Below are 24,710 nucleotides of genomic sequence, written 5' to 3'. Positions count from 1 at the left end.
TTACAACCTCCACACACTGCAGGTCAGAGGCTTCATTTGGTTCTCGGTACACACGGCACCTTGCATCCTTTGAAAAGAAGCAAAATCATTACTAATTGGACCACACCACCAGTTTGTGTTGTTTGGCCCATTGAACATGTGCCTATTTATGTGACACAGTGAACAATGGACTTTTGTGAGGTACCAATCCAAATGTCCCTTTCATGCTGTTCCCTTCTCGGTATTTGTTCAGAAACTGGTTGAAATGGATTTATTATTCACTGATGGCAGAAATTCTTCTTGGTTTTTGAACCAATTGCTATTCATAAAAGGTGTGACAATCATCTCTGTTCCCTGTTGGTTGGGATGTTTTTGTGATCACTGTTCTGTCATGTTACATAGCTGCGAGTAGTATACCATTCCTTGTAGACATGATGGGCAGTGTGCATTGATACACCAACAAATCGAGTGTAGCTCCTTTTTGCCATTCTATCATGTCTCCACATCACTCCATCTTACTATGCTCATCCCGTAAAATCAACTGGGATGTGACATGACTGTCTATTTCTAACCATTGCTTTTCAGCATATTTATTCCTTAATGAAATTTTTTTGCAAGTAATATATCTCTATTTCCATCCTATAGCTCAATTCACAGTTTCAGTACTAGAAATAAGAACAGTCTACATAAAGACCTAAAATCACATACCTTGGACCAAAAAGGGGTCCAGTATTCAGAAACACACTTTTCAATAAATTGCCAGCAATCATTAAAAACTTAGTTTCAGATGAAGCACAGTTTAGACAGAGTCTGAAAGACTTTTTGATGGGCAAATTGTTCTACTCTTTAGACGAATATCTTACTAGGGACTGTTAGACCAGATGAAGTAAAAATGTATGTTGGATTTCAGTTTTGACAGCACTAGGTCACAACAGTCAAGCTTAGGTATTTTGTGTATGATAAATTTATTAAAAGTGCCTAACAATGTTTTATTCTGACAGTGGATTAATTCTGTAAATATTAGCAGTTCCAGTTTACTATAATGTAGTCACCTATTTTGACAATCTTGTTACAAATGATCAGGGTAATGGCTATAGTATTCAAACGTTTTATGTTTTTTATATTATTCATTCTAATATGTTCCACACCCACTAGAATCATCTCATTTTTGGGTCTATGGAACGAAAACTTTATATCTAATCTAATTTACCAGTACTATACCACCCCCACAGCCATCCAAAGCTCTTTGAAGGGGGTAACTGGTATGCTGTCCACCAACCACATTCCTAATGATACTACTGGAGTGTCATTGGGTGGAAACATTCTGTTACTAATGAATGGTGAAAGGAAATAATTTTTGTCAGCAGTGGTAACTATTTTCACTTGTAATTGTATGATCTAGAATTCTGAAAACTTGGCTTCTCACTCGTCTTCACTGTGGAGATATGGCATCATATACTCCACTGTCTCTAAAGCTGTTAATTATAGCTTTTGCTCACATTTGTTGTTACATAAGAAATCGTGACCTCAGTGCATACATTCAGGAACTTCTCCCTTTCTGTTTGTTATTGTTATACAAAATTTACTCAATGACTTCACAAAGCAGATCTGCAAATTTCTAAAATTTTAGCATCAGGTTCCTCCCAATTAATGATGTATACACCATGTTATCCACAGGATGATTTCGTTAACTAATGTGAAAGGTGAAAAATGTCACAAAATGGCAGTAACATTTTTTGTAGAATAAGTAGTTCCTGTTTAAATATGATTAAATTTAAACTCTGTTTTTACAGATATTTTCAGTTGATATATCTTTTTGCCATATGAAATGGAACACACTCATTTCATGTCTGATAGGAATTATTTGATAAGACATATTATGGTGTCTTCCATCTAACAATCCACCTATGTTGTGAGTGATCCATCATGTATGATCACATTAAGTAGGTGCAGCATAGCAGTAAAATATCTGAGTGAAACATGTTTCCCTTTCCATCATTATCTGACAGAGTTAGTACACAATCTCCAATGCCTATGACCATTGAGACATTCAGAGCAACCTACTTTCCCTAGGTAAAGATAAGACAACAAAGTAGCAATAACTCATTCATTTAATGAATTCATGTATTATCATGACACATGCATGGATTTCTTCTCATATGGAAATATTACCCTTTTTTATGTTCTTGTGACACAGACTTGTTCAACAAATGTGGATTTGTGTTTTTGTGCTGTGTGTTATGTAACAGTAACATAAGCTCACATTTTATGTGCATTGATGTGTGCTTATAGTTTTGTGGGAGAGTAATTTTTGATGCAAGTCAGTAATGATAGTTACACATAATGATGAGCCAAACCAAAACATTATGACACTTTCCAGCTGTGGATTTAGTGCTGCCTTGTGGCATTGTGAGCGCATCACATATTAAAGAAAGTATGCAAGCAGAATAGAGACATATGGAAATCATTTTAGCAATGACAACAGCTGCAAGTGGGGAAGTCCACTGACACAAGCAACGTGAACAAAGAGCAGATTTTTTATGCCCATTGCCTGGGAATAGACATCTCAGAAACAGTGAAGCTTTTCAGCTGTTGCTTGAGATATGGTATCATATAATCTACTGTCTCTAAAGCTGTTAATAACTTTCGTTGGAATCAATGGAAAGTAGTTGAAAGATGAAGAAAGCACTAGTAGATGGCAAGGTGTTGGATGTCCACAATTTACTTGCTCTGCAAAGCAAGATAGGTGGTTACATGTGGCAGATGTGATGCTGGTGGATCTGCACGTCTTTCGGAGCACACCACGCAGTGCACATTGTTCAACATTGGGCTCTACAGATGATGATCCCTGTGTGTTCCCATATTGACTCAACAATGTCATCAATTATGATTGCTGTGGGCATGGGATCATTGTAATTGAACTCTGGCAAATGTGTTGGCTGGTCAGGTAAATTACTTTTCTTGTTATACCAGGTCAGTGGTCATATCTGGATAGGTTGTCATTCATGCAAACGAATGTTCAAAACATGCGCTGTGCCTCAGATGCAGACTGGTTCGGGGCACGTTCACCTGGGTTGCATGGAATCTGTGGTAGTAAGTGAAAGCACTGTGATGACCGTGGACTACATGAACAGTGTTGCAGGCTACCTACATCCCTTCATGCTAGATGTCTTCCCCAATAGCTATAGTGTCTTCTAGCAGGATAACTGTCTGTGACACAAGGCCAGAATCATGCTCATATTGATATGTTTGACAATCAATGTACCTGATCTTAGCCTGATACAAGACCTCTGGGACACTATCAGGCATTGCCACCACACGCACAAACCGGTGGTTCATAACTTATGAGAATTGTGTAACTTGTGTGTCAACATCTAGTGCCAAATACCTCTGGAAACCGACCAAGTAGTTGCTGCCTTACTGCATTACAAAGGTGGACCTAGATGCTATGATGCAGTTGATCATAATGTTCTGGCTCATCAGTGGATACTTGTGTATGCCACCTACTGCTAATGAGAAGTTTCTTTAGGACTGATACTTATTTCAAGTGTTCTAATAGTTAAAGAGATTAATTAATTTTGTATTTTGTGTGTATGAAGATGCGAGATTGAATGGCTGATGCAGTTTGAACAAAACAACACAAGTGCACATCCATCACTTCAGTATAGTTGCTGCGGCAGGAGGTAAGAGAGAGAGAATGTGTGTGTGTGTGTGTGTGTGTGTGTGTGTGTGTGTGTGTGTGTGTGTGTGTGTGTGTGCGAGAGAGAGAGAGAGAGAGAGAGAGAGAGAGAGAGAGAGAGAGAGAAGGGGGTGGAGGACAGGGGCGTGCTCCTGCCATGATGAACTAGATAGTTGCAGTATGTCATGGGACTGGGACACCATCACACCTCATAATGGATGCTGCTGTGACACCTCACCACAGGATGTGATAGATGCGTAAATCAGTTTGTTTGTGGTGAGATTGTCAGTGCTGGAGAGGTAATCCAATCAGTGGACTTTTCACATGCCTCCCTGTCAGGGATGTAGTGTGAGTACTTTGATTTGGGGAAAATTACTGCCACCGAGAGTCAGCTGCTATGGATGTTGATGACAAGTCAGTGTCACCTGTCACTGTGCATAGGTGTGCCACAGCACAACAAATCACCTGCAAATACATTGCTGGCTAGCAAAAATGGGGTATCAGCCACGCCTTCCAGAATCATTCTCTTGATGTGGAGTACAGAAACCACTATCCAACTTGTGTACCACTATGCATTGCACTTCTCAGGACAGACGACTTGATGCAGGAACAATGACATTGAATGCTCAAAGGTTATCTGCACTAATGAGATGGTAATAGTAACATTGGTGAAGCTTTCAACCCACATAAAAATGCATAGTTTATAGACTTTATCATTCATATAACCGATTGAACATAGGCTGTTAACTTGCAACACTACATTCCACTTCATTATCTGTCTAATGTAAATTCAATATACAGAAGTCGGAGTTACAGATTAATGATGACACAGAAATATGGCACTTATCAGCCAAGTACAAGGTTTTGTTCACCTGTAAACAGACTAACAACAGAAATGGAGGTAACCAATGGAAAACTATCTTCCAGGACAGCTAGATTTTTTACTGGGACAAAAATTCATTGTGAGTGAAAGAATGCGGAAAGACAAAAAGTTTACAGGGCTCTCTGATTGTGAAATGAGATCTACATGTATACTTTGTGTTTAGTCTTGCAGTGTACTGTTTTGAAAGTTTGCATACCATGAACATTCCTTTTATGTCTTGCCCTGCTCTCAGTCGTGCTGAATTCTGATGCACTCATTTAGCCTAGCCACTAGTTCAATCTGATGCCTACCACCTACCCCTTCCCTTCCCAACCCAATGCAGGCAACCTGATCCCATTGCCTCACACCTGAGCAACCTGTCTTCCATCGTCCTCATCCCCCCCCCCCCCCCTCCTGTCCCCACCATATCCTCTGACCTGTTCTCACCCACCCCACATTCATTCACTGAGCAAGATGGCGCAGTGGTTAGCACACTGGACTCGGATTCGAGAGGACGACAGTTCAAATCCACGTCCGGCCATCCTGATTTAGGTTTTTCATGATTTCCCTAAATCGTTTCAGGAAAATGCTGAGATGGTTCCTTTGAAAGGGCATGGCCAAATTCTTCCCTAATCTAATGGGGCCGATGACCTCACTGTTTGGTCCCTTCTCCCAAATCAACCACCAACCCATATTAATTCACCCTTCTACATCTCACCACCATCCTCTGTACTCCCTATCCTTGAACCCAGTGCTTCCTGCTATGTTGAATGACATGATTGAAAAACAGATTGTTACTTGTTTCATTATGCTCTAGGTTTATTACCCTTGAAATTGTGCAAATTATTCCTGTTCAAAATGCAGCATTCAGACAATTTAATAAATACTTTCAATTATTTCACCTTCTATATGAACTAGGTTTAGAAAATCCCTTTCACAAGCAAGGTAGTTTTAAATTTCATATGATGTATTTTTAAAGCACATAATACAGGGTGGCGCAGATGGATCGGGTGGTTTTGAAGTGGACTGTACGTCTGGAGGGGGGGAGCCAGGTGTTCGGCGACTTCGTCCTGTGGTGGGGGGGGACGGGAAGTTTCAGTTGCAGGCTGGCAGTCAGTCGCGATGGCTACGTGGTCCGTTGAGCATCGTGTTTTCGCAGTGGAAGAGTTCATACGCAATAACGAGTCAATTGTTGCTGTGACGCGTGCCTTTCGCCGGCGTTTCAACATCCCACCTCGCGGTAGTGTTCCTAAGCGAGATACGATATTGAGTTGGGTGCATAATTTCCGCACTACTGGTTCATGTGCTCCAAAATGGACGCCTAGACCGCCAACAATGGTCGTTTGATTTCCCGTAATGGAGATGTCCATTGGCCCCCTCGCTCACCGGACCTCACGGTATGTGACTTTTTCTTATGGGGCTATTTAAAAGCAAGGGTCTACATGAACAAACCCCGGACCATTCAGGAGTTGAAGGCAGCAATTCACACCGAAATCACATCAATTCCTGGTGATGTGCTTGAGCGGGCAATGCGGAACGTTAAGGACCGACTCCAAGAATGCGTCGCTTGAGAAGGAGGGCATTTGATGGATGTAATTTTTAAAAACTAACATTACTATTTTTTTGTTAATAAACTTCCATTGTAACTACACGTTTTGCACTTTATTTCAATCCAATACCTTTACAATTGACAGTTTGACAAGTATTTTAAAACCACCCGATCCATCTGCGCCACCCTGTATCTGGGCCATATTACATCAGACCTGAAATTTGTGATGTGAAGTGTGACATGGCAGTGATGTAAGATTAGGACCTAGGGAATGGGCTTCAGTCAAAATTTATTAATGTCTTGTAGCTAATTTTACAAGACTGGGATACATGAATAGATTCTAGAAATTAACAGACTAAGCAATATTTTCATTAGAATTTTCAGGGTTGTGTCTAAGTGTAAGACACCACTGGGCAATAAGTTTCTGTTAGTATTCGAACTAAAAGTAAGCTAGCGGTATCTGTTAAGTTTTAAAATTTTACAGAATGTCCTTCAGCTAATTTGTAAAAGGAAGAGGACATTATTCTAACTTAAACTGAAGAATCAAAAATAGTGTTAGAAAATAAGTTTGATGGAAGACTTTTATTGCATTTTTTATTATGTTCTTTTTTTATAATTTATTTTGAATAAGTGTTGTGATTTTTTGTCAAGGGTTTCCTTTTTTGTATTTCATTTGTAACTTTTTAATATTTATTGGCTCCTTCACTGATAAGAGCAAGCTATACTGTAAAATCAATAAGTTATAAATAAATACTAATTTTTATTTTCAGCGGACTGTCGCAGTGTGACAGACAGTGTCGGAAGTCATAGTGACCTGTCTGTGCACACTGCATCGACAGCACAGACACAGTTGCAGCGTCCACGTATGGATGTTGTTTGTGTAATTGACCTGCATCAACCAGACTATCTGGCTCATAGAAAGAGAGCTCTAGAAGAAGTCCGCCAAGCGTGTGCTCTAGTTAATGCTGCTATGAACCATATACAGGTAATTGCACAAAACAACAAAACACACACACACACACACACACACACACACACACACACACACACACACACACACACAGAGAGAGAGAGAGAGAGAGAGAGAGAGAGAGAGAGAGAGAGAGAGATAATTGTTTGGTATCCTTTGGTTTGTAGCTGAGTGGAAGGTCTCAACTAGAGACTCGGTTGATTCTGTGATGGTGTTGGCTCAGATTTCTGGACATGCATTATGGGACAGAGAATTGTGGGATTCCCCTCGATAAGTCAGGGGTGCACTAGACAGAGGAAGCAGGTACTTGAGTAGCAGAGTACTTATGGTGTGCGTATGGGGCGTTTTAATGCTAGGCAATTATCTGATGAATGATCACCAGTTGATGTGAAAAGGGTGATATTAGATTGTGTACTTTGAATGGCAAGATTTTAGCAGTAAATTACTGTAGTATTGGTAACAAAGTTCCTGAATTTACTGCCCTCCAGGAAAGCTGCCACATTCAGATTATGCTCGGAACTGAGAGCTAGGTGGAACTTGAAGTAGAAAGCTCCAAAATATTTAATGGGACATGGAATGTGTATATCAGAAATATGGGTTGACTGTCATAGGAGAGGCAGTATTCATCACAGTCGACAAAAATATTGCATCTACCGAGGTTCAAATTGACACTGACTGCTAAAGTATCTGGACATGAGTATCTGCCCTAGGTGAACTGAAGTTAATTACTTTTACCATCCACCCTGTGCCATCGTAACAGTTTTAGAATCATTTGAAGAACAACTTCAACATATCGAATATATACTGGGACATCCATGGATTTATTACAGGTGGTACAGACAGTATTATGAATCAGTTGTGAACACATTGTCCGAAAATAGTCTTGAGCAGTTCGTTCAACAACTCACAAGCAATGGAAATATTTTAAACCTCATGAAAAATCAGTTGGGCAGGAGGACTGTACAGCTGTACCTTGGTTTGATCGTCACACAGACTCCAGTAAGCTAGGTGTAGAAATAGGCTTCCCTGGCATATGAGAAGCAGCCAAAAGAGTTGAAAACAAATAAATGGGTGGGTTCGGATAGAATCCCAGTTCAGTTTTATAGAGAATACTCCTCGGCACTGACTCCTTACTTAGCTTGCATTTATCATGATTCTATCACTCATAGCCAAGTTCCAAACAGCTGTAAAAAAAAAAAAAAAAAAAAAAAAAAAGCGCAGGTGACTCCTGTGTTATATGAAAGGTAAAAGAAGGAACTTATAAAGTTACAAACCAGTGTCCTTATATCAGTTTGCTGCAGTATTTTTGAGTGTATTTAAGGTTTGAATATGATAAAAATCCTTGAGACAGAAAAGTTTCCATTCACAGATTAGAAACTTTCGCTTGTGCAAAACTCAGCTTGACCTTTCTCGCACAATATCTGTGAACCATATATGAAGGACAACAGCAGATTCCATATTCCTAGATCTCTGGAAAGTTTTTAAAATGGTGCTCCACTGCAGACTGTTAACAAAGGCCTATGCATGTGGAATCAGTTGTCAGATTTGTGAGTGGCTTAAAGACACTCTAAGTAATAAAACCCTGTACTTTGTCCTGTATGGTGAGTGTCATCAGAGATAAGGGTGTTTTGCTTCTTCTCTCAGTAACGACATTCTTTTCAAGAGCAGGAATAAAATTATTTGATGAAAATACGGTGCTTAATAAAATGAAATTGTTCAATATTTGTTATTATCTCATTGTGGACAGGTTGATCTTTCGTAAATGAAACAACTGTGGGTTATTATATCACAAAAATTCTGTAAAGGCCCACACTCATCCATATGAAAATCTCACTTAGACTAACTGCAATGCTCCATGAGCTGAGCTGTCATAGCCATAGCCATAGTCCATAGTATTACTAAACGTACTTACATTGGTACTATTTCAATGTTGTAAGTATGTGACAGGTTGGTGGAATTGTATGATCAATATTTAAAAAATCCAGCAGTGAGAACATCTGAAGAGGAGCAGTTCTGATATGGGTCACAGTATTCAGCTGATTCTTCAGTTGTGATGGACCAAGAAATCTGTGCATTGAACATTTGTTTGGTAATGCAATATTGATGATCTAAGGACTATTAGCCTACTCTGTTAGTAAAGCTTAAATGTTTAGCAGCTGTTTCATTGTTCCTGCCTCGTATTTAACTCCATTTCTATGTCGTGTCCTTTTTGTAATATTGTTGTTAGACCTGTTAAACCAATGATAAAACTGTGTGTGTGTTGGAGGAGGGGGGGATAATGAGAGTTAGTTTTCTTTTAGACAAATTTTTTTGTACCCATTCCTACTTCAGCACTATTTACCAATTTGTAATTATTTCTTAACTGTACTTTCTTTTGTAGTTTGAAAAACTGGATTTTGGTGAAACAAATGTGTTGGATACATTTTATAATGCTGATGTGGCAGTCGTGGATCTGTCAGTACAGATTCAGCAGAGTTCTCTCTTCTATCATTTGGGAGTCCGTGAAAGCTTTGGGATGAAGGAGAATATATTACTATATAATGACTTCGATACAGAGGCAACTTTAAGACTGAAGGTAAGGTGTAGTATGTGAAGTACTGTAAAATGTAAATAGATGTTGCAATAAGAAATATTTCACTTTCTTATTTGGCACACGAGTAGGACTCAGGCATGTATTCGAACCAATGGATAAGGGTGAACCAAATGAAAATTAGACAAAGGGAGAAAAGTAAGTAAATTGTTTTTATTTCAAAAGTAATTACCGTAACTGTGAATAAGTTTATCCCATTGTGAGATGGTCAGTGCCTTCATGAAAATTGTTTGTCATTGCCTACAGAACCATGATTGTACTCTTGCGATGTGCCTCTTTAGCTACAAATATCTTTCTTCAGGGCTCCAAAAAAGTGGAAATCACATGGCAAAAGATTGGGACTATATGGCAAATGCGTAAAGGTTTTCCAGTGAAAATTGTGCAACACATTTTTTTGACTGCACTGCAGTAGTTTCAGTAAGAATCCCTTACACATCCTTCATTCAGTTCTGATCTCTCCCCATGCAATTTCCAGATTTTTAGAGCACTTAAGAAAGACATTTGTGGCTTTCAGATTGCTTCAGGCGAGGAGGTAAACAGCTGGGTACACTCCTGGTTTGGTAGACAACTGTAGACATTTTTCCGTGAAGGCGTTCGCCATGGTGCCTCACAGTGGAAAAATGTATTAACAATTATGGCAATTACTTTTGAAATAATGAACAGTTTACTTACTTTTCTCTCTCTGTTCGCTCCCCATATACATTAAAAGGTGACCTGCAGATCCATTAAGAGTGAATATATTAGTGGGTGCACTATAAGTCATTTAGGCATAGCAATGTGGTTATAGAAAGTGACGGAGGACAGCCTATGTTGACCAAAAGTTGTGGTAGTTGACTTGTTGCTTCATACAAAAGTTGTGGTAGTTGAATTGTTGCTTCATCTCTCTTTGGGCAGCCAAAGAAGATGAGGTTGGCGTTCCTGTATTTACCACAGTAACATAGAGAAGATGCCACCAAGCCAATATGATGTTGGTGTTTCCTGCAGCAGCTGTGATTGAAAGTGAGGTTGTTATAATGTTTTTTAATCTTTTGGAGCATTGATGCTTCTCATGCCAGAAGTTAAAACCAGTACTTGATTAATCTTCACATATTTGGTGCCTTTGTATTTGAATGACTCTTGCCATTATGCATTCCGCTTGTCTCTGAGTACTGCTTTGAGGGTATTTAAAAGATCTGCTGTTGGTATGTTACCTCTCTCCATTGTTGCTTTGGGTTATCAGTCTGCTGATTTCCACTGGTGAACTTCAATGTTAGATTCATAGTATTGTATGTCACTGGACGATTGTTTTGTCCACTGTAGAGGTAGCTCAGTAATTCAAGTGCTGATCTGAAAAAAGAGAGGATAACGATCTGATCAGAAAGATGTTTCTCGGCATAAAGAAGTGCTTCTTTAGCCACAAGCTCAACTTTCATTCGGGAGGATGACGGTTCAATCCCGCGTCCGGCCATCCTGATTTAGGTTTTCCGTGATTTCCCTAAATCACTCCGGGCAAATGCCGGGATGGTTCCTCTGAAAGGGCACAGCCGACTTCCTTCCCCATCCTTCCCTAATCCGATGAGACCGATGACCACGCTGTCTGGTCTCCTTCCCCAAAACAACCAACCAATCAACTGTCATAATAATAATTTCCTCGTACAGCATGACTTTTTAACCGCTCTGATAGATGATAGCCCAGTATGCGCACCCACATTCATCTCTTTTTTTCAAAGTGTTGGTCTAGATGACCCTTGAGTTTTTATGATTAGATATATACTAATTCAAAACACAGTCATTTGAATAACCATAGCCAAAGTCAGGATTGTATGGGCTAGGACCATTTTAATAAAAAGTTCCTACTTAAGTATTTGTGACGTGGTATGGCTCTGTGGCCAGCACTAAGAGAGCATTACTTGGATTAGATTTCATTGCTCTTGGAAACATTTTAAGTGCTTTATACTGATATTTATCTAGCCATCTGAGACGTGCCCAGGTATGGAAGTGATGGTATGTATTGTCCCTTCCAGTTCTGAACACAAACATGCTTTGTGAGCAATGTCCTCAGAGTGGTGCAGTCTCTTTCATTAAAATCTGATTACACGGTGACACAACACCAAATATGAGTATATTATGGTGCAATGCTAGAATTACATTCTAGTGACAAATGATAATTTTTCATCTTTTACTCCACTGTCAGTCACAGTAATCAAATTAGAGTAGATAACAATTTTTTGGTCAGCTTTACAATTAGGCCTTTCATCTTTATATGGTTCTTTCTGTTAAGGTCCCCCCCCCCCTCTCCCCCCCCTTTTTTTTAGTTAGTTAGTTGTACTCTCACATACCTTTGAACAGGAAAATGATATCTCTAAGGGATCTATGATAAGTATGGTAGTCTGCTATAGCAATCAGTTGTATTACATTTGACGTTATGACACCTGTCTAATCTTCATCATTTGTGGATGACTTCACTATGTTCTCTCCTTTCCCAAGTTTTGAAACAATAGCTCATCAATTTTGACTGATGATTGGGTGATAGGTGTGGCAAGATAGGACAGGTTTCAAATTATTGTCAGAGGAGTGTGTGTGTCTATTTCAAGTATGTCGATCACTTTATTTTTGTATCTTTTTTAGGGGTAGGAGAGGTTATCAGTCCTCTGGCGAGTTTGATGATATCCCCTGCTCCGCCAATCTCATCTCAGAGTAGCACATCACCCAGGATTGTTACTTGTCTTATATATTCCAGTCTCTGCCTTCCTCTACAAGTTTTGCCCCTTGTGGGTCACTCTTAGTACCCTGGACATTATTCTCTGATGTTGTGACACATGTCCTAATATCATGTCCCTTCTGATGGTTGGTGTGTGTGTGTGTGTGTGTGTGTGTGTGTGTGTGTGTGTGTGTGTGTGTGGTGATTGTATTTCTTTCCCCACCATTTATGTGGAGAAACTCATTTCTTACCTTATCAGCCTACTTAATTTTCAGCATCCTTTTGTAGAATCACGTTTAAATACTTTGTTTCTGTTCTTTTCTAGTTTTCTCAGTCTTCTGTACAATGCTGTACATTCTCAGAAAGTTTGATACTAGTGGAATTCTTTTTATTGAGGAATGCACTCCTTGCTTGTGCCAGTTTGTTTCTTTTTCCTCCAGCCTTGTTTTGCTTCCAAGAAAGCAGAACACTGTCACTTTATCTACTATGAGTTCCCTAATTTTGACATTACATTTGTCGCATATGCTACTGCTGTTACTCCTTAATAGTGCAGTCTTTCTCTGATTTACGCACAGTCCATATTCTTTGCTCAGTAGGTGATACAGTCTATACAGCAAGTTCTGTAATTCTTTACTTTCACAGAGGGCAGCAATTTCATCAGGGAATCTTATCATTGATTATCCTTTAACTTTGAACTTGAATCCCTCTTCTGAACTTTTTCTCATTTTTATTTCTTCTGTGGTAAGCAGGTTGAGCAGTAGACAAGAACTGCATTCCTATCATTGTATATTACTAGTCTTTGCCTGTAGCGTGCAACTATTTTTATGAGGATTTCAAACATCGAACACCAGTTTATGCTGTTGAAAGTGTTTTCTAAGACTACAAGTCCTATGGAAGCGTCTTGATGCTTCTGAAGTCTGGTTCCCCCCCCCCCCCCCCCCCCTTTTTTTTCTCTACAATATTTCATATTTTGTTCTTATTTATAGGACTTTTATATGTACCTAACTTTGTTTTGGCTCTTCTTCTCCCCCTCAGTTCACTTTCCTCAGTATCTCTTTGATACTGGATGCTTCAGTTTCTCTTTGTCCTTCCTCTCTTCTTTCATGTGAGTTTCATACTGTAGTCTACAAATGAATCCTCTTCTGTTCTTAAAATTCTTTCTGACTATTTTTTTTTTACTTTGACATATTTTCATCTTTATGTGTTACATTGGTTGCTTTCAAACTTCTGTCTCCTCTTGTTCTGCGTCCCCAGAAGCTTGCAGTGTGCATACACCTCATGTGTGTAACCACACTAGAAGGAAAAAAAAAAAGGTCCTGTGTCTATTACTTGAGTGTTCAAATCTCAGTATTTCAATTGCAACTGCATATCTTATTGTTATCACTGCATTGCTACATTTATGTTTGTTTATTAGATTCACTGCGAGGAGTTTACTTGGTATTTTCCTGGGAAATCTGCTAGTTTTTATGTGGCATATTCCCTAAGTTGAAATGCATTCGACCAGTATTCAAAAAGAAGTTGTGAGAGTGTTCTTACAGGTAGTTATCAATTTAAACATCATTTTTACTAGCAGTGCATAAAATTTATTAAAATTTCACAGATCGTCTTGTACTGGCACTACATGTAAATTAAATGTGTTTAAAAATTTTGTAAAATTTTGTAATTACTTGCAGTGCATATTGTGCAGTGAATCTGCTTTTTATAGTTTACTTTTTTTTTACGGTTGGCCTTTATAATGTTTGTATCCATGTGATATCAGTGGGTGGGTGCACATTTCAACTTTGTAACTGAATTTCATCAGACTTGTCAGCTGTAAATTTACATCCACTGACAATTTTTTTCCTGTACTTGTACTGCAATAATAATAATAATAATAATAATAATAATAATAATAATAATAATCCACATTAAAACTCATTTGTTCTTACATCAATTATCTTTTTCTTTTTTTTTCATCTTCCTTCCTGACCCGTGATACAGCTATGTTGCTGGTGACATTGATGATGATGGTACTGTTATTACCTTCCTTCCTTTATTCATATGATGGTGGTTTTTAATTCACTGTATTCTTTAATATTCCTTGATAATATGAAGCTGTAATTATTTTTGATTTACAGTAGTAGGTGTTTTACAGATATCGTGTGGCAGCTATACCTTTGTGTCGTATCGACTTCTTGACTGTGGGACGTGCGTTACAACAAATCCTGCAGCTGCAAGACTTACAGGAGAAGAAGGCTCTCTGGATCCTAAACAACATTTAACAATCAAACTGAAAAAATTACTCCAAGATGTAGAAATTCAGTCAAAGTAAGTACATTTAGGGAAAACAACCTTAAAAAGTTACTGCTTTTGCTAAGTGAATAGTTACTATATGTGAATAATAATTGTCTACCATTTAACATATAAGTTGTTGAAAATGCCAGAGTTGGAGTCTGTATGAAATGAACTGGTGTGCTGGGCTCATAAATAAAATACATTTAATTTACGTATCCTTAGAGAGAGAGAGAGAGAGAGAGAGAGAGAGAGAGAGAGAGAGAGAGAGAGAGAGAGAGAGAGAGACTACTGATTGTTGGGACAGTTATGATGGTACTATATAACTCGAATGATACAGTACTGTCATACTCGTGCTGCTAAATCATTCCAAATGTAAGTGTAAATGCCGAAGTTTTCCATCAGCGCAGAAGACAAATGTTATGTTGTCAAGCACAGATAATGTTTCAGTACTTCAATTCTCTCATTAATCCCATCTGAGACAGTTTTTCCTGTAAAGATAGCAGCTGTGTCATTATGTTACTAGTAGTTGCAAAACTGATGCAGATGTAACACAGATTATTTCCATACAGTTCTTGAAAATGGAATTGGAGCTCTGAATTGTGGTGGATAGTAGAAAATAACAGTATTGTGACTGGAAATGGAATATTATTAATAAAAATATCTGCATAACCTATCATTTTGTCTTTGAATTTCTTGGGCTTTGAGAAACGAGTACTGAAGTCATTACATATGATTGTATTTTTCTTGTGAGATTGAATGTCTTCCCTAAGTTGCTCCACGTGATTATAAAACACCTTTTTGTTTCCATCTGAGAACCTGTTACGCAAAGAGTAACTGTATTTTGCCGTACACAACCAGTAACTGTACTTCGCTATGGCAATTCATCTGTAGTGTGTTCTGCACATTTGTTAAGTGGACAGTTTAGTTAACTACTGTTCTAATTATCTTACAAGTGCCAGTATACATGGGGGAGGGGTGGTGGTGGTGGTGGTGGTGGTGGTGGTGGTGGTGGTGGTCGTGGTTGTGGTTGTGGTTGTGGTCGTGGGGGGGGGGGGGGGGTGACCACCACTGAGAGGATTTCTAAATGTTGGGAACTATTACTTATGTATTCATTGTGCAGGGTGTGTTGTGTGTACTGTGTCAACATGTCCAGGAAAGAAACTTCCTGGCAGATTAAAACTGTGTGCCGGACCAAGACTCGAACTCAGGACCTTTGCCTTTCGCAGGCAGTTTTAATCTGCCAGGAAGTTTCATATCAGTGCACACTCTGCTGCAGAGTGAAAATCTCATTCTGATGTGCAGGAAATTTTGATACCTCACATGTATTCAACTGATGAAACAGAATGAGACTTACTGCATAACAGTGATTAAGTTGATGAAGTTTAGTAAATTTAGCCATAGTTTATTGTGTCCTAGGAAATTGATAGATCATATTAAGTGTATTATTCCTTGTACCTGAATCTGATTGTTAACAACACATTTTTTTTATTTGGAAATAATTGAATATGTCACAATTACTTCTTTCAGAGCACACATGAAGGAGAAGTTTTTAGCTGACTTGCGTAAAGCGAGAGAAACATATACGGGAGAGGAATTAGCAAGAGTGCTTCATAATATGAGGAAAAGACTTGATGATCCCAACGTGCTCTCTGGTGAAGTGCTGCTGAATGTGTTAATATCATTTAGAGAAATTCAAGATTATGATGCCATGGTGCAACTTGTTGACGACTTGCGAACTGTACCAAATAAGAGGAATTATATAACTACTTCAGCAATAGGATACCTCTATGCATTTGCACTGAACAGGTTAGTAAGATTTTGAGATTTTTTTGTACTTTTCTTTTAGTTATTGCTTCATAAATGATAACCATAGAAACTACCGGTGAGTTCATAAAGTTTGGTGTATATGCAACATTTATGAAGACAGGAAAAATCTTTTTATCTGTTCTACTCTGTGCTGAAACTAAATTTAATTTAATTTCCTAGAATAAGAACTGCAATTGCGATATAAATAAATTTGGATACAATCATACAGAAAGGTAATTTAAGTATGAAAAATTCTTAAGTACACAAAGAGACAGTAGGACTGGTCAGTTCATACATGCAGTTGGCAGTATTTCCTGTACTGCTGACAGAAACATATAAAAGTAGTTTCCTAATGAAGCAAAAGAGGAGTGCGTTGGAGAAGGAGGGACAAGGGCGATGGGTGGGCGGTGAGGGAGCCAGGACTTTTGAAACCCAGGCTGAAATTGTCTCACCTTGTAAGAGGAGAAAGGTGGCTACACAATTCCTCTTTCTTTCATCAAGAAGAAACTTGTCCTATTGAAAGCAAGAGTGCTGTACTTGTAGAAATGTGGCCAACTGATTTACAGAAAATATTTTTCGCTAATAATCTCCAGTTTAATAATAACTGTATGTTACCAGACATGTGAAAATGACATAATTATTATACATTATAATGGATGAAACAATGAAACTGAAAACCTGGCACAAACAATGTTTAACAAGGACGAAATATCAAAGTTATTGTGGAGCAAGAAACTGGTAGTGACATCAGTTACTGTAACCTTGGACACACATTTACAGGAAGCTCACTAATCTTAAATCATTAAATTATTGTTAATAATGCACCAACAAAGAGAGAGTGAAAGAGAGAGGAGAGAGAGAGAGAGAGAGAGAGAGAGAGAGAGAGAGAGAGAAACTGTGCAAGTATTGGAAAAAAAAGCCTGTAAATGTTTGTGTTTCAAGAGGTGACTCTGAGGCATAAATGGTTAACAGTGGAAGGCCAATGTGCGTGGAAAGAAAAGTTTGCTATCAGTACATGAAGGCATAGTTACTATCAGTGTGTATTACTATTTTGGACTGTTGGCAATCAGAAATGTAGTTTAAAGGCAAAAATAATTCAAACACTAAGGGTTAGTCAGTATGAAATGGAGAGGAGCATGTTGGAAATAACTAGGGGAGAGAGGAAAATAATGACAGTATGTTAAGCTAATCTATGTGAAGTTGAATGAGACTTACTTGATAACAGTTATGGAGTGATAAACCCCAAATTTGTTTCTAGGGCTAGTAGGGCAAAAGAAGAGGGTAATAGTGATGATAGGAATGAATGGTTGACCAAAAATGTCTAAAAAATACCTTTTATGTGCAAAAGACAAAAAGGGAGGGAAAGTACACACACACACACACACACACACACACACACACACACACACACACACACACACACAGAAGGAATAGCAGCCTTTTACACGGCATGTCTACCACCAAATTTTATCAGTCAGCATGAATGGTCATAGGGAGAGGATGTATACTGGCAACACACAATAACCTATTGCAGAACATGTGCTACAACATGACAATCATGATCTTGGTCTCTGTTTCATCACATGCACCATCTGGATTCTTCCCCCAGGTGCTAGTTTTTCCCTCACAAGTGGGAACTAGTGCTGCAACATGTCCTTGGTTCTTGCTGCTCACCTGGCCTTAATTTATGTTGATTTCTTCCATATCAGCAGTTCTTCACAGTAACTACTCCTTTCTTCATTCCGTTTTAGTTTTGTACATCTTTCATTCTCTTACCTGTTTATTTTTTGCTGTCCCCCTCCCACCTCTGTTATGTACAATGCACTTAGCTTTCCACTCTTATTAACATGTACATGATGTTTTAGCAGTAATCTCTGTTTTGCGTATTACCCTGTCTTCCACCTTTAAGCTCTCAGGTTTTCAGATCTTGTCCTGTGCATTCCCCAAGGATCAGTCTCTCATTCCCACCCTGCCTGGTAAGTCTCCACTGACCCGCAGTTCTGGGTGACTTTTCCGAAATCTGCCCCTTTTCCTAGACCACTCCAGTCCTTTTCTTTCACCCCTCTTCCTTCTTCTTCAATCCTTCTGCCTGAAGAAGGAGCCACTGACTCCGAAGTTTGCCTAATTATAACGTTTTTTTTAATGTGTGTTTTCTGCTGCCGCTTGGTGAGTAGATTATTTATCTATCCAATTACCTTATAAGTTTATTTACTGTAATTTTATAATGATTATTGATAATAAGTCTCACATTAGGACACGAGTATCTTTTTAGTATGGTTTCATGAAAGACTTTGGCTTTTGTGTCTTATGTTCACCATTGGAAATGATCAGAACATATAAGGAAATACATATATTTGTGTTAGCACTCAGCCACTGCCTTCATGATAATCACAAAGACATTGGCTTAGTGCTGACTCACACAAATGCATATGTGGGCTCCCTCTTTGTTCTGATCATGTCCAATGGTGTAAATAAAACATGGAAACAAAATTCTTTCAAGAAATCACATTAAAAAGATATTGATGTTCTAATGTGAGACTTATTATAGATAATAATTATAAAACTACAGTAAATAAAACTTGTAACACAATGTTGATTAAAATACTGAAGTTCAAAGTCTTTTGTAAACAGAGAACAATAGGAGGAGAGCTGAAATTGTCTTCATGTTACGGAGCATCTTGAGGAGGTATGTTTATGTCTGACATCAGGTCATACCAACTTAAGACTGCACACCTAGTGTGGCTTTCACACGAAAGTAGGCAGATCATGAAAGCCCATTATAAAGATGGCCATCTTCAAAAGCAGTGTTTATTTGTACAAATGACTATGAAATTAATTTAAAGCTGTTTTAATACAACACAGTGAGTAGAAGGAAGGTTGCTACTAGAGTCACTATTGTCAGATCACGATTATTGTTAAGTCAGTGGCTCGGCATACTTTCCCACCCTTCCAGACACTGCAAACGTATAAGACAGGCAGCCGTGACCCAGTAAGCCGCCAGGAAATATCTCACTTACCACACTAATGCTACATTACATGATCAATAACTTTGTGTATAGTATGTGTTTTCTGCTTTGTTCCAAGGCTGACATTGAGCAGGAATTTGATGCACTTTTTCCAGACATCTGTATGAAAATCACTGTTAAAGGTCATGATAACATCAACAAAAACTTAAATCATGGAATCATTAATGACGGTAAAGCATTATATTGAGAGAATAGGACTTCTTTTGGGACTGATAAAAACGACTGTAAACTGGAAAACAAAATGTGAGCACATAAAACTGGATTTCATTGTAGCAAGTTTTCATTTATTTATTCATTCATTCATTCATTCATTTGTTATCACACCTTGAAATTATGGCATGTCTATTTTACCTTTAATGCACATATTGTTCTTTCATTGAAATGGGCTATAATATTTAATATATCAGTTTAAAAGTTGTTGATCAAGTTCATTTGTCCTAAATGTTATTACACTTACCGTTTTATTATTATGTATTGAAATTAAATCTTAATTTTCTACTTATTTTAAATTTGTGCTTCTGCCTCTCAGCATATGAAGTATCATTTTTCTTTTTTATAAATACTACAGGCGCAATAAAGAAGGTGACAGAGAACGAGCTCTCAGAGTGATTGAGAAAGCTTTGGAAAAGAAGGAAAATCATGTACCTGATATAGTTTGTCTTTGTGGTAGGATATACAAAGACAAGTTTGTTGAATCTCAGCATCAAGATAAAGATAGTTTAATGAATGCTATTCATTGGTATAGAAAAGGATTTGAAGTGCAGCCGAATGAATATGCTGGCATTAATTTAGCAACATTGCTTGTTATAGCTGGTAATGAGTTTTCAAAATCAGAAGAGCTGCAGCATATAGGTAAGAAGCGAATTGAATGTGAGAATAATCTGTATTAAACATATATTTTGGGTTTTTAAACTGAAGTTTGTTTGCTCATTTAATTATAGGTATGGTCCTCAACAATTTAATTGGTAAAAAGGGTAGCCTGTCATCATTACAAGACTACTGGGATGTTGCCACATTCTTCGAAATTAGTGTTTTAGCAGAAGATTACTCAAAAGCTATCCAAGCAGCAGAATGCATGTTCAAGTTAAAGCCACCAAACTGGTGAGTTTTTGGAACTGTATATTACACAGAATTATCAAACAATATGATAGAAAAACCGTTTATTTTTGTACTTTGTAACATTGTGGCTCCCTCATATATAAAATTAGCATAACAAGTTACTTTGCTTGGACTATCTGTACTAACTATTTCACAAGCCATTTTATGAAATAATATTATTACCATTTCTGTTATTTACACAAGTGTTGTTCACTCTTGAATGCAAGGCATAGACAACAGTGCATATGAGGCACTTCGCCCCCCCCCCCGCCTACATCCCCCCCCCCCCCCCCCCCCCCCCTCCAGCTACTCTTAGCTCTTGCTTCTGCACAATCCCGTTTAATAGTTGCACCGAGGACCTCAATAATTTAATCATTTTTATTGCCTTGTATATTGTTAAGATTTTTTACATTCAGTGCCCAAATGTTATAGCCAGCTACATGCCACAACGTGTGATAATGTCCAAGGAGCTCATACCAAGACACAGCATAGTCCAGCTTTTCTTGCTTCCCATCTCTGCCTGCAGAGAGACACTTCTGAATTATGCTCTGTTGTACTTAGCATCGCTTCCAAGGCACTCTCCTGTGTGTAGCGCTTCTTGCAGCACAAATGGCTTTAGGGCATCTGCCTCAGTCTCTCTTGTATATCAGCTTTTCCTCTGCTGCTGTTCGTTTGTAACTTGTGTTTGTCTCAGTTTTCTTGCCCTTTAAGATCACTGTTGTTTCTGATGTCTTTTAACTTTTGACCACCTACCCCTGTTGTTTACACAACTGGCATATGGAATTATGACGTCTATCATGGAGGGTCCTCTTGTAACCCAAAGTTGCCCCTGACAACTTTGTCTCCTCGATTCCACCCACATCCCACTTGGCCCATCCAATGTAATCACTGTACTCTCTGTATTATTAGTCCCACACTGATGGCACTTTCCAGGTAGGATTCTTTCTGTTGTATTGTTCCTAATGTTCAGCAAGTAGTTACTATGCTTTTTACATCTAATCACCTTTGTCTTTGTTGTTTCTGATCCCTTTCTCTTCTATTGCACTTTTGGGACAGTTCTGTTCCATCTGATAGACCCTCAATGTAGTCACACCAACTGCCTGACCTTTTTTATGCAATCAATAGTGGATTTTCCATTTGCACTTTGTAGATTAACACCTGTACATTTTGCTTTTCCAAAATTACTTTTGATCTTCCTGTACGCCATAGTGAAATTTCCGGCAATCATATCTCAGTATCATTGCATATTTCTCCTTTCCACTCCAGTGTGGCCTGTTTGCAGTTTTTTTTTAATTTCATCTGAAAGCAACTACAGTGCTCTTACCTTATTTATAAGATTCCTGTATTTACTTCTTTCATCCATAAGTTTGAGTGTTTCCTGGCCTCTTCAACTACACCCTCGGTGGCAGTAATTTTCCCCAAATCAAGGTACTCACACTACATCCCTGACCGAGAGGCACGTGAAAAGTCCACTGTTTGGATTACCTCTCCAGCACTGACAGTCTCGCCACAAACAAACTGATTTACGCATCTATCACATCCTGTGGTGAGGTGTCACAGCAGCATCCATTACGAGGTGTGATGGTGTCCCAGGCTGTATGTATGAGACAGGCGAAATACCCTCAGACTTCAAGAAGAAAATGATAATTCCAATCCCAAAGAAAACAGGTGCTTGTTGGTGTAAATATTAGTGGATTATAAGTTCAATAAGACCTGATTGCAAAATACTAATGCAAATCCTTTACTGAAGAATGGAAAAACTGGTAGAAGCCGACCTGCTGAAAGATCAGTTTGGATTCAGGAGAAATATAGAAGCATGGGAGGGAATGCTGATGCTATGACCTCACTTAGAAGATAGGTTGAGAAAAGGCAAACCTACGTTTATAGAATTTGTAGACTTAGAGAAAGCTTTTGACAGTGTTGAGTGGAATACTATCTCTGAAATTCTGTGGGTAGCAAATGTAAAATACAGGGAGTGAATGGCTATTTACAACTTGTACAGAAACCAGATGGCATTATAAGAGTTGAGGGGCATGAAAGGGAAGCAGTGGTAGACAAGGGAGTGAGACAGGATTGTAGCCCATTCCCTATGTTATTCAATCTGTACATAGAGTAAGCAGTAAAGGAAATGAAAGAAAAATTTGGAGCAGGAATTGAAGTCCAGGGAGAAGAAATAAAAACTTTAAGATTTGCCAGTGACATTGTAATTCTGTCAGAGATGGCAGAGTACTTAGAAGAGCAGTTGAACTGTTTGGACAGTGTCTTGAAAGGAGGATATAAGATGAACATCAACAAAAGCAAAATGAGGATAATGGAATGTAGTTGAATTAAATCAAGTGATACTGAGGAATTAGATTAGGAAATGAGACATTTAAAGTAGTAGATGGGTTTTGCTATTTGAGCAGCAAGATAACTGATGATGACTGAAGTAGATAGGTATAAAATGTAGACTGGCAATGGCAAGAAAAGCGTTTCTGAAGAAGAGATATTTTGTTGATATTGAACATCAATATAAGTGTCAGGAAGTCTTTTCTGAAAGTATTTGTATGGAGTGTAGCTATGTATGGAATTGAAACATGGATGATAAGCAGTTTAGACAAGAAGAGAAAAGAAGCTTTTGAAATGTGATGCTACAGAAGAATGCTCAAGATTAGATGGGTAAGTCATGTAACTTATGAGGAAGTAGCAAATAGAATTTGGGAGCAAGGAAATTTGTGGCACAACATGATTAGATGAAGGGATTGATTGATGGGACATATTATGAGACACCAAGGGATCAAAAATGTAATATTAGAGGGAAGTATGGGGAGAGGGGGGGGGGGGGGTAAAAATCATAGAGGGAGACCAGGAGCTGAATACAGTACGCAGATTTGAAAGGATGTAAGTTGCAGTACTTATCTGTGAGATTAAGAGGCTTGCACAGGATAGAGTAGCGTGGAGAGCTGCATCAAACCAGTCTCCAGACTGAAGACCGTAACAACAACAACAACAACATATATATGTAACACTTCCATTTTGATTGTATTCCATTCCTCTTTTACTGAACTGCTCGCAACTGCTTCAGAAAATTTGCATTTCATCTCAGTCTGCCCTGTATTTTAAGTATCCCATTTTATTGTTTACTACAATCCATAGAATGTTAAACTTGTTCATCCTCTTATTGATAAACCTCTCCTGAAGAAATCCTTCCTGGAGAGCCAAAGGGGGTTAGTTTACATCCAAAATTCTTTGCTAAGAAAATGGCCATTGGATTACTTTTATGAGACCGTATGCACCACAGCTACCCTTTGTGTCTATCTTGCTATGGCTTCCATTGCCTTCTGCTTGCTCTCGTCATTGATCACTGCTAATTCTTTTGCATTTGGGATCAATTTCCCACCTTCTTTTGGCAAGGCAGTTGATAGAATGAGAATGACTCCTTTTAGTGGAACTCTTTGGCACCATAGCTTATGATTCTTTATTCAAAATCAAAAGAGTATTTGGGACTGAACTATAGATTCAGTATCTGATGGTATAAGATGGTAATCCTACATGTAACTATTTCTGTCTTCGTGTGTTGCACAGTGTGTTTCAGTCCCTGTGGGTCCATCATAAGGATAATTTGCTTCTTACATTCTTTCCTTGTTTCTGAATGAGATAATTTAATATTTAGAGAAGGTTACAGGAGAGAGAGAGAGAGAGAGAGAGAGAGAGAGTCAAAAATCATAGCTTTGTTATGCTACATGCTATCTATGTCAGAAAGAAGCTCTCATAGCTTATGAATGCATTCACATTAAATTGCTTTAAAACATCTGCCCGAAGGAGGAAGGAGAGGAAGGCCAGTGCTAACATGGGAAAAATACATATGGGAAGCCATGGAAGATTGAAACAAAAGAGGCCTGTGGAGATCAAAAATGGCTAACTCCTAAGGGGAAACACTGAAGGTGAAGAACAAGAAAAAGTCTGCCCTGGCACTAAACACATTATTAAATCTTCGTTGATCCATTATGGATCGTGGGACGACGGCTGGCATGAACTTCTTGATGCAATAATTTACCATCAGCCGTATGTATTGTAGAAATCTATTTTCTTTTATGAACTTCTATGTGCTACCAGTTTCGGCATTACATTGATGCCATCTTCAGGCCCCACTCGTCATAGTTGTAAAATCGCTATACATGGAAGGGGCCATATAACTGGATCTGTGAATCAAATCGT

The 24,710-nt window shown here is 38.4% G+C and overlaps 1 protein-coding gene across 1 annotated transcript in view; it reads left to right on the top strand.

Moving 5' to 3' along the window:
- Positions 1-24,710, top strand: part of LOC126415813 (mitogen-activated protein kinase kinase kinase 15) — a 166,146-nt gene that overhangs the window by 5,686 nt on the left and 135,750 nt on the right. Inside the window, exons 3-8 of the mRNA XM_050083458.1 lie at positions 6,840-7,054; positions 9,420-9,614; positions 14,444-14,616; positions 16,111-16,389; positions 19,984-20,267; positions 20,357-20,516. Of these exons, the coding sequence (XP_049939415.1) occupies positions 6,840-7,054; positions 9,420-9,614; positions 14,444-14,616; positions 16,111-16,389; positions 19,984-20,267; positions 20,357-20,516 (1,306 nt within the window). The remainder of the gene's footprint in view (positions 1-6,839; positions 7,055-9,419; positions 9,615-14,443; positions 14,617-16,110; positions 16,390-19,983; positions 20,268-20,356; positions 20,517-24,710) is intronic.

The sequence above is a fragment of the Schistocerca serialis genome, chromosome 1, assembly GCF_023864345.2.
Source record: "Schistocerca serialis cubense isolate TAMUIC-IGC-003099 chromosome 1, iqSchSeri2.2, whole genome shotgun sequence".
Lineage (NCBI taxonomy): Eukaryota > Metazoa > Arthropoda > Insecta > Orthoptera > Acrididae > Schistocerca > Schistocerca serialis.
The sequence above is the reverse complement of the archived record's forward strand: the minus strand, read 5'-3'. Positions and strand labels throughout refer to the sequence as shown.